Source organism: Ruditapes philippinarum, unplaced genomic scaffold, assembly GCF_026571515.1.
Source record: "Ruditapes philippinarum isolate M1 unplaced genomic scaffold, ASM2657151v2 ctg17856_1_1_1_1, whole genome shotgun sequence".
In the NCBI taxonomy this organism is placed as follows: Eukaryota; Metazoa; Mollusca; class Bivalvia; order Venerida; family Veneridae; genus Ruditapes; species Ruditapes philippinarum.
This window is the reverse complement of record NW_026858241.1, coordinates 3,938-14,879: the sequence shown is the minus strand read 5'-3', so window position 1 is coordinate 14,879 and position 10,942 is coordinate 3,938. Positions and strand designations below refer to the sequence as shown.

Genomic DNA, 10,942 nt, shown 5'->3' with positions numbered 1-10,942 from the left:
GTTGCTTAATAATAATATAGCATATTAATACATATTATGCGCATGTCAAAAAATTTCAATTTTAAGTGATATGATAAATATTTTCTGTTGCACTGTCTTTGTAAATCTAATAAGTTTACATTTTACACATGATTCACAAATTCTTGGGAGTCCCACACTTGAGTGGCCTTCCCATCTTGCACTAATGGAGGTGCATGAGGTTGACCGGTTTCCTTATTTTCCTCATTTTTTCCCTCTCGATTACAGTTTTAGACCCTAAATAAAAGTGCATTCTTAATATTTATATATACTGTACTCATATATTGTAATGCCCTAGAAATTTTAGATCTACCTTTTTTGTGATTTCACTGGATTTCAGTATTGTTAATTTCTACTTTCACTTTCGTTTAGGGAAGCTGGCGACAACACAGTAAATCATGCGGTGTCCCAATGAAACATACAGGACATCAACTTAAATCTACGCATTGTGCCAGCAATTTAATCCTTCCTGATTCTGGAAGCTTTTCCCTTAGATGTTATCCGTGGTAGAATCCTGTGTTTTGTGACTTCTGTCAAAATAGTTAATTCCTTTATTTTACACTCAAGATTTTAGAGTTCGATTGTTTATGATGCAGCGTCACTTAATATACTGCCTCATAAATCCATCTGATTTTAATTGTTAGCACTGTATATTTATGATAATTTGCAATGCACTTTTAATTCCATGTCGGCCATGTTGCGGACTATTACGTCGGCCTACGTAGTGAATGCAAGGGATAGTCAAGGGATAGTTCTTTATCCGATTGCGCATAAAGATGAACCTACTTTCGAAATTAGCGCATGATAGCTTGTAATTTTTAAAAATCATTAGTTGAGGCTGTCACAAAAAAAATTTTGGTGCTAGGTTGAGTGCATTTCAGCTCAACATTTCTACAGTGTAGCTATCGCTAAACGATCTAGATCTTAATCGTAGCTAAAGTTGTTGAAAACTTAATATGATTTCGATATTTTAATAAAGGTTTAGAAACGTTTTCATTTTGCGTGCGTTTCAGCGTGCGTATATCGTATAGCGTATTTCGTCTAGCGTATATCGTTTTGCGTGCGTCTGCGTATTTCGTTTCGTATAGCGTGCGTACGTATAACGTTCGTTAGTATATCGTATAACGTGCGTGCGTTTTTTCCAATAGCGTGCGTTTTGCGTGTAAACTGAAACGTTCACCCTACTATGTCGTCCCTTCGTGTTTTCGCATTTTGAGGCGAAGACGCGAAAATATACGGATGGCGTAAATCAGCCACCATACATAATCCATTCAAGGCGAATTTCTCAAGCATGTCGAAAGGATGTCCGGAAATGTGTTAATATAAAACGCTGATATTTCGTGTGTTGATAAAAATACTGTTTAGATTCTATATGGTTTTGAAAAAAAAACCTGTTTCTATGTAACTTTTCACGGAAATGGACTGTACAATGATTGCGTAAAAACAATAAAATGTCGGGTGTAGAAATCGAAAGGCATTTTGTCACGTGACTTTTGCCCATGCTACCGAAAACTACCCATCACAATATCACGGCGTTGAGACGCCGTGAAATAAAATACTTCCTTAATAATTGTTTTGTTTTGATTTCGTTATATTCATTACTATAAATAAAGAAGTTTCCACTGTTAAGAGGATGACTTGTTTATTCTATAAGTGAATGGTAGTTAGACTTCGTACGTTTATTATGATATGAGCCACGTCATGACACAACCAACATAATGGGTTTGCGACCAGCATGGATCCAGACCAGTCCATGCTGGACGCAAACGCATTATGTTGGTAACGTTTTAGTAACATACGTCTACCGGTTTAATAGGTAAAGATTTTTAAGCTTACCATCTACACAGTGTATATCCAGTAACGCCGGAATGTGAAAATAACGCACGACTCGTGCAATAAGTAACGCAGAATTGTTCAATGAATGGCGGATACCTGACACGATTTCCAACGCGGTATGATAACTAGCCAATATATATTTTATTTAACCGAACTGAAAAAAAAATCATTATTATTCTACTATTTTTCACTTAACTGACAAGTTTAATTACGTGCTTTTTATGACAGGTCATTTATTAAGAAAGAAATAAAAATGCGAGAAATACGTTCTTGTAGCATCAATATAAACTCATATATAACAACATCATATACAAGATATATAAAAAGAAGAATATGCAATGACATACTACTGCAAAAATAGGCAACATGATTGGAACTACAAACTGTAAGAAATCAATTTATTTACATAATCGTAATAATGGAATATGAATATCAGTGATCAGAAAATCAACCGCTTTTCGGTTGCAAAAATATATAATAGAAAACATAGTCCTTAAAACATTATATTACAGTCAATTAAATTTAAAACTAGCTGAAATAAGTCAGCTGCTGTTAAGTCATTATTCCTATGAAGAAGTGCGCAGGGCATTTCACGGGAAAGTATACATATGCTGGGCTAGGAAAAGAATAAAAAAAATAAATAAAAAAAAAACCCAGCCTATTTAGGCTATGAAATATAGGGGAAAAATACTGATATAAACATTTATATAACTTGTTAATACAAAAGACATACAAAGTGTGACATGTTTTGTAATAAAATTTTCTATTAGAAAAGAGAACGAAAGTAAAATAAACAAGAGGGCCATGATGGCCCTGAAGTCGCTCACCTGTATATAGCCCCCCCCCCTGAGCAAGGCCAGTTTAAACCCCAGGGCTTTTATTTGAACAAACTTGGAAGACACCCATTAGAAGATGTTTCATGGTAAACATCTAAGGTTTAGCTCGTTGGGTTTTTTAAAAGAAGATTTTTTAAGTTTTTTTTTTACACATATATTTAAAAACAATGACACCCCTGGGGCAGGGCCAGTTTTGAGCCTAGGGCTTTTATTTGAACAATCTTTGTAGACACTTACTAGAAGATGTTTCATGCTTATTATCTAAACTCTAGCTATCCGGGTTTTTTCGAAGAAGATTTTTAAGTTTTGCTATACACATATAAGGAAAATCAATGTCCCCTGGGGCAGGGCCAATTTTGACCACAGGGCTCTTATTTGAGCAAACGTGGTAGACATTAGAACATGTTTCATGCTAAATATCTTAGCTCTAGCTCTTAAGGTTCTTTAAAAGAAGATTTTTAAGTTTTTACTATATTCTATATGCATATAGGAAAAATCAATGACCCCCTTTGGCGGGGCCAATTTTGACCCCAGGGCTTTTATTTGAACAAACTTGGTAGACACTCACTAGAAGATGTTTCATGCCAAATATCTAAGCTCTAGCTCTTTGGGTTCTTTAAAAGAAGATTTTTAAGTTTTTACTATATGCATATAGAAAAAATCAATGACCCCTTGGGGCGGGGCAAATTTTGACCCCAGGGCTTTTATTTGAACAAACTTGGTAGACACCAAATTAGAAGATGTTTCATGCTAAATATCTAAGCTTTCTTTAAAAAAAGATTTTTTAAAGTTTTTACTATATACATATAGGGAAAATCAATGACCCCCTGGGGCGGGGCCAATTTTGACCCCAAGGCTTTTATTTGTACAAACTTGGTAGACACTCACTAGAAGATGTTTCATGCCAAATATCTAAGCTCTAGCTCTTTGTATTTTGTAGAAGAAGATATTTAAAGTTTTTTCTTTTGGTTGACATGGCAACCAGCGTTAAGTGGTTTTTGAGGAGATGTCATTTAAAGTAAAATGTTACGGACGGACGACGGACGGACGGACGCCGGACGAAAAGCGATCACAAAAGCTCACCCTGTCACAAAGTGACAGGTGAGCTAAAACAGCAAGTAAATATATGAATCACACAGGCTTTGAAAGACGTTGACAGAGAATTGGATATTTTAGGATTGTATGTTAGTTTTTTTACTAATGGAAGACAAAAAGAAAACACATTAATTCTTAGGAATATGATAATTAATGATAAAAATTTGTGTTATTTACGAATCAAAATTCAGTTCTAAAAAGTAATTATTGATGCTGAAATCTATAACATTTTTTTTTTCCAAAACGTGTCCGAAATGAAAGTTTGTACTATCTTTACGAAAGCCAATTAAATTTCTTTTTAAACCGGTGTCGAATTCAAAAGACAAAATTCTAGAAGTGGTACCTTCCAGATGTTCATTCCATTAAACAACAATCCTACATTAAATCTGTATTTAAATGACATGTTTTATCTTATAACGATTTACAACTTGATAAAAGTTAAGTTTGTACCGCCGCGGTCGTTTATCTCTGGAAATAGCGACCATCCCCGTGCTTGATCAAGATTTGAAATTGTAATTTAAAAAACACTGTGACAAATTGTGTAGAAGAATCTCTTCAAGAAGAAAACGTTTAAGGTTACACACTAAACCATCTAGAAAAATGCTTTTTTGTAAATAAATGAATAAATAAATAAATTAAATTAATTAATGATAAAGATTTCAATATACGACTCCTAATTCAGTTATATAAATGTCCGAAAGTAACAATTGAAGCTTTAACATTTTTTTTTGATCTGAGACGTGTCCGAAATGAAAGTTTGCATTGTTTCTACGCAAGACAATTAAATTTATTTTCAAACTGTTGCCGGATTCAAATGACAAAGTCTAGAATTAAAATTCTTAATAAATTAATTAATGGATAATTTGCTATCTACTCAACATGTTTGCTTCAATTCACTATAATTGTAAATCATTTTAAAATTCTGACTGTCATTTTAATACAAAAATAATTTAGGATCGTTGTTTAATGGAATGGAAATTAAACTTGAGGAGAGGGTTTACAATGTAAAAACAACGATTTGTCGGAATATAATTTCCTAGGATCTGCAACACCAACAGGAATACAGAAAGACACTGAACATCTGAAATGAATTCTTTTTAAAGAATTTTATTAAAAAGAAGAAGAAGAACATTTTATTGACATAAACTACATAGTTTCTCGTCATATACATATACACAAACATATTGTACATAAATTATTATATAAATAATCAAGCTCATAACTGCTAAATAATGAACATGAATAATTTTGTTACAATTGACATAGTATTTTATTGTCTGTCTAAGAACGGATGTAAGATACATATCTAAATGAAACAGTTGTGCTTCGGTATGTGAACCTTTCACCAACATATTTACGTGCACACAGAAATGTGCAAACTTTTATGAATTTCTAATAAACTGAACACATCAATCATAATAATAAAATGTATATAATGTCATGAATACTGACAATTTTCTGGTGTTTTTCGGTATTTTTATGAGCCTGGTGTTTTGACCGTTCTTGATGGTATCGTTAGTTTGAACACCCCCACAACTTATAAAATGTCATTTATATATCGTAAGATATTGAAAGAATGTTTAATGTAGGGAAACAGGGTCCAAAGATCTCAAATATCCGAGACATTTAAGTCCGAAATTCCTTTTGAGCGTTTAGACGTGCATACATTTCAGAAAGATCTTTGATATTAATTTACGAATCTTAAAATGGCCAAAAAGAAACCCTGGTTGAAGTTCGTAATTTACAAATGACCAATGAAAAAACCTACACATATTTAGTTCCTTCCTGTAAATTTTACATGAAGTTAAATTGTTCTTAGACAGACTTCGTACGCCAGCAATCGCGTAAAATAATGATATAGTCAGTGTAGGCAATCGGTATCACATAATGAATGGCGTTCAGTTTTGTAATATTTTTGGAGTGCTTTAGGTTGTAACATTCATATGACATAATCTAATAGTAAAAGGTGTCAGTTCATTTATAAACATCGCAGAATTACCAACACTGCTTTTCAAAGTTTGTCTTGAAATCTCGACATCAAATACTGATGCAGAAAAGAATAGAAATCAACATGAAAGAAATTAAATTGATTATATTAAAAACATTAGACAAACATTAAACAGTAACTACAGAAAGGTCATTTGTAAATATGAATTTAAAAACCTTCATTTAAAACAAGGTTATCTAAACAACTTGTCATTCAAGTAGTTTTGGATCACTCAAAACATATATTTCCTTTGCTTATTTATCAAAACTTATGCCAACTGATTCTTCTGCAAATGAAAACATTAGGAACGTATCATTTTTTTATTGATGAATAAAAATGTAAATGATGTGATATATTCGGATTGCCTATACATACTTTAAATTTAAGCTCAATCACATTGGACAATATAGATAAGCTATTACAGTAGGATAACGCTTGAACAGAATGATGTTTTAGATAAAATATGCTGCGGGTGAGATCCGTATTGATTCAAATATGTCCATTTGATTGAATTTTTTCTTGGTTGATTTCATCTGGAAGTTGACTAGTGTTACACCATTTTGGTATTAAATGATCTCCGTTCGGTTTACCGTCATTAAAATCGTATGCTATCATCGCTGATAGTTTCATAGCTTCCTCGCTGCGAGCAATAGCTGGAACAGTTGTAGGACATGGTATCCCGGGAGTTGAAGACGTTTCTATAAGGTGAATACCCTATCAAATAATAAAGACAATCAATATATTAATATCTTTTAATAGCTTAACTTTGACATTTTTTTCTCTAAACTGTATAATACTGTGTATTTAATAACCACATCAATACCATTGGATGTGGATTCGTAACACTTTAAAGTGTCACCAACTACTTACTTTTACGTGTGATCATCTAATGTGGCTACTTATCACCGAAATATGACTACCACACTAACTCTAATGTCCAATCATCTTGAATAACTATCACTCTAATACGTAATTATCTTGAATAACTACCACTTTAATATGACTGTAATCATCTGATATGACTACCACACTAATGTGTAATCAGGTGATACCAATAAATCGTATCATCAGCTGATGTAACCACCATTTAAAAGTGACTTCAGCTATTGTGACTACCACTTTATCTGTCATGTAAAACGTACTAATATGTGATTTAACCAGCATCTTAACATGCCATCAGCCGATGTAACTACAATTTTGGCATGTCATCAGCTAATGTAACTACCACTCATACGTGACCAGCTAGACAAATCTGACTTCCAATTTTACCTGTCATGTAAACATGTTAATGTAACTACTATTTAACATGTCATCAACTGATGTAATTACAATTTTAACATTTCATCAACTGATGTAACTACCATTTTAACATTTCATCAGCTAATGCAACTACCATTCTAACAGTTCGTCAACTGATGTAACTACCACTTAACACGTGATCAGCTCATGTAGTTATAAATTCAACTTTATCGTGTTATCAGCTCTTATGTAACAAACACTCTAACATGTCACCCACTGATGTAACTACCACTCTAGCACGTGAGAAATTAATGTGACTGACACTCTAATATACCCACAGATGATGTAACTACAATTTAAACATTTCATCAACTGATTTAACTACCACTCTGAAATGCCATCGACTGATGTAACTACAACTCTAAAATAAGTTGACGTTACTACCACTTTCACATGCCATCAGCTGATGTAACTATCATTCTAACATGTCATCAGCTGATGTAACTACCACTCTAATATGCCATCAGCTGATGTTACTATCATCTAAACATGTCATCAGCTGATGTAACTACCTCTCTAACGTGTCTTCGGTCGATGTAACTATCACTCTAACATGCCATCAGCTAATGTAACAATCACTCTGACATGTTATCAGCAGATGTAAATTCCACTCTAACATGCCATTAGCTGACGTGACTTCCACTCAACCATGAATCAGCTGGTGAAACTACCACACTGACATATCAGCTGATGTAGCTACCACTTTAACATATCATCAACTACTACTATGACGTGTCATCAGCCTCTTTAAATACCACTGTAACATGCAATCACCTGACTTTACTACCACTCTAACATGCCATCAGCTGATCTATACACCACTCTAACAAGTCACACGCTTATGTAACTGCCACTCTTATACGTCATTAGCTAATGTACGAACACGTGGCACTCTATTACGTCATCAGCCGGTGCAACTACCAATCTAACATTTCATCAGTTGATGTAGCATTTTTATGGCTTACGGCCATCTAGTTGTCAGATAAAGTTTTACGGCAACTTGTTCAGTTATAAATAATCATTTAAACTTATATCATGATATATATATCTTAGAATGTTAATATCCAGCAGCATAATTACCTGTGATGACCAATGTAACGTCATTTTTGGGGTTGTATACGCCTCCTGGTGTTTTTTAATGTCCAATTCATTAGCCCATATCGCAGGTGTCATAGAAACAAAGGTTACAAAGCGCCATCTACCAGAATTTTTACGATTCTAAATAAAGAGTTACCAAAGATTATATTCGCATATCTAAAACTATGCGTTACATATCAATGTCAAATAAAACGAACGTTTGAAAATATGTAAATAAAAGTTTGAAAGTGATGTGGTTTCAGAGATAAATGTCAAGACCATACGTACATTAGAAGTGTTGTACTAACAACTGCAAAACATGTACACAGTCATATGATATTTACACTTTAAAAAGGTTTCCTGTGGAGGAAAGTTTTAATAATTTAAAGATATTCATTTAATTTTTTTTCAAAATTGTTTGGAAAAAATAAACAAAAAACGTTTTTATCGAAAATTAGTTGATAATATATCTCATCAATAGAAAAAAGTCTTTGGAGACCGGTGACCGTCGTAGGCCTGAGAGGGTATATTTGTAGAACACCTGTCTGTAATATCCAGACGTTTGAGATTTCTCTTGGAAACGTTGTGATGATATAGACTACAATACTATTTTCCTGTTTATATTTAATCTTTATATTCTTTTAAATGCATTTGAATATTCTTTCATATACCCATCTAAAATAACCATATGTGCATGCAGTATTGATTGTATTAATTTATTTTAAAAAAAAGGTACAAAGTTGATTAACCAATAAAGTACGGTTTACAGATCACGTGCTTCTCCATGTACTGGAATAGGTAACTTGCTCCTCCATGCCTCAAAAAATAAACGCATACCAATAACAATATATACCTACCGGAAGTGGCCTTGCATTAGCATGGATCAATCTAGAATCCCATAATATCATGCCACCCTTTGGAACAGGAACACGCGTCAAACGACATTTGCAATTCTTGAAATAGTCGATGTCTTCCGTGTCAAGTCGATAGTTATGACGAAATCGTCTAGAATCTTCTGCCTTATCTGGAAATTTCTTGAAAAACTCTTCAATGAAAAGATGTGAACCTTCCATGACTTGAAAAGTCCAGTCACTTTTAGTCTGTTCTTCTAGAAAAATTGACCCCTGATATGCATGTAGACCAATTCTAGATGGAGTATAATCAACATGTAGCCAGTATTTTCTTGGATCTTGAAACTCCTCATTTCCGGACTCTGGTGGACGGCCTATAGAGACAGCGTCAAAACTAGTCAGCAGTTTCTCGGTTTTCCAAATCTGCGCAAATATAGGCTTGACTCGCAAACGGAGACGCCATGTCGTTTCCATGTGACCGATATTATGATCTTTTACAATAGAGTTAAACGTTTTTGGGAACTTGGCCCCGAAGTTTTCTAGCCATGTTCTATATTCAGCGATAGCAGTGTTACACTCTTGTTTTGTAATCACGTCTTTAACTACTGTATAGCCTTTATCATCCAAATCTTTAAAATTTTGAGCATTAAGCATTTTTAAAGATTATCTGTAAGAAAAAAAATTAAGGAAATCTATAAAAGTCACCATCACAAATATTTGCTAACTAGTATCTGTCACACGAAAATATTAACGTATTGTTTTAGTCGCAAGAAAGAGTTACCAAAAGTGACAGTCACAAGAAAATATTAACGAAATTTACACTCACAAGAATCTGTTATCTCACGAATATATAAACTAATTTCTTAAGACACAAAAGAATTTCACAATCACAAGAAACTACATGTATTTACGAAAGTCAGTGTCTCAAGATCAAGTTACAAAATTAAGATTGTAAGATTGTCAAGTTATGAGACAATATTTACGAAGCCACTGTCACAAGAAACATTAACTGTTCCAAATAAATATAAACGGAAGTTCCTGAAATTCGGACACTTCAAGTCTCTTTAAGTAATAGACACTTGTATTAATAAATTAGAATAGGTTTGACTACGTGTTTTGTTTTTAAATTTATGGAGGGTGATTTATGCCAAAATTACATGTTGCTTTCTTATGTTACATTGTGCTTTCTAACTTGTACATCGTGCTTTCTAACTTGTACATTATGCATTCTGACATATACATCTTGCATTCTGACTTTTACATGTTGCTTTCTTACATGCACATTATGCTTTCTGCTGTGTGCGACTTGCTTAATTTTATGTTGACGTCGTTATTTAACGATCAATTATTATTCATTTGTTGATCTGGTATATTGATTTAATAAATTAACCTGCAACTGTTTGTATTTGGGTCTATTTACTCAGCTTGAATGACGAATGTCATAAGGTAGAATGCGCATAGCCGAAAGCCGAATGCAGCAAGCATAATACAACGCGACATCTGGTGTAATAATATGTGACACCCAAATTATGCTAACAGGTGGCGCTACGGTTATATTCTCGGTAAAGTCCGTATTGCGGTTCGGATTCAGTTACCAAGTTACGTCCCTTTGTTTTAAAATTTCCATTTGCACTCATGGAGGAAATATACAAAACGATTTAACAAATTTTTATATTTATTAATGAAACTCTGTAGGTCAAATTATATTTCCAGCTGACAATGACAAGTTGCACATTTCCAAATCAATGGTTAAAGAATTTATTTTTATTCATCAACAAAATAATTATAAAATAGAACAGTTGTTCAACATTGTTTAAAGTTCTTTGGCCATAAAAAACTTCTTATTAAAATATTTCATCCTCTTGAAAAGTTCTTAAATTTTGACATGGCTTATTTCCAATACCTGTGACCATCCACAACATTTTTAATGTGTTTCTATTAAT

General features: G+C 33.3%; 1 protein-coding gene across 1 annotated transcript; it reads right to left on the bottom strand.

Moving 5' to 3' along the window:
- Positions 1 to 4,894: 4,894 nt before the first annotated feature.
- LOC132752576 (uncharacterized) lies at positions 4,895 to 9,662 on the bottom strand. The gene is made up of 3 exons (XM_060742915.1): positions 9,006 to 9,662; positions 8,152 to 8,289; positions 4,895 to 6,486 (listed from the first exon to the last, which is right to left on the bottom strand). The coding sequence occupies exons 1-3, from the start codon at positions 9,651 to 9,653 to the stop codon at positions 6,262 to 6,264; spliced, it is 1,011 nt and encodes a 336-aa protein (XP_060598898.1). The 5' UTR covers positions 9,654 to 9,662; the 3' UTR covers positions 4,895 to 6,261.
- Positions 9,663 to 10,942: the final 1,280 nt, after the last annotated feature.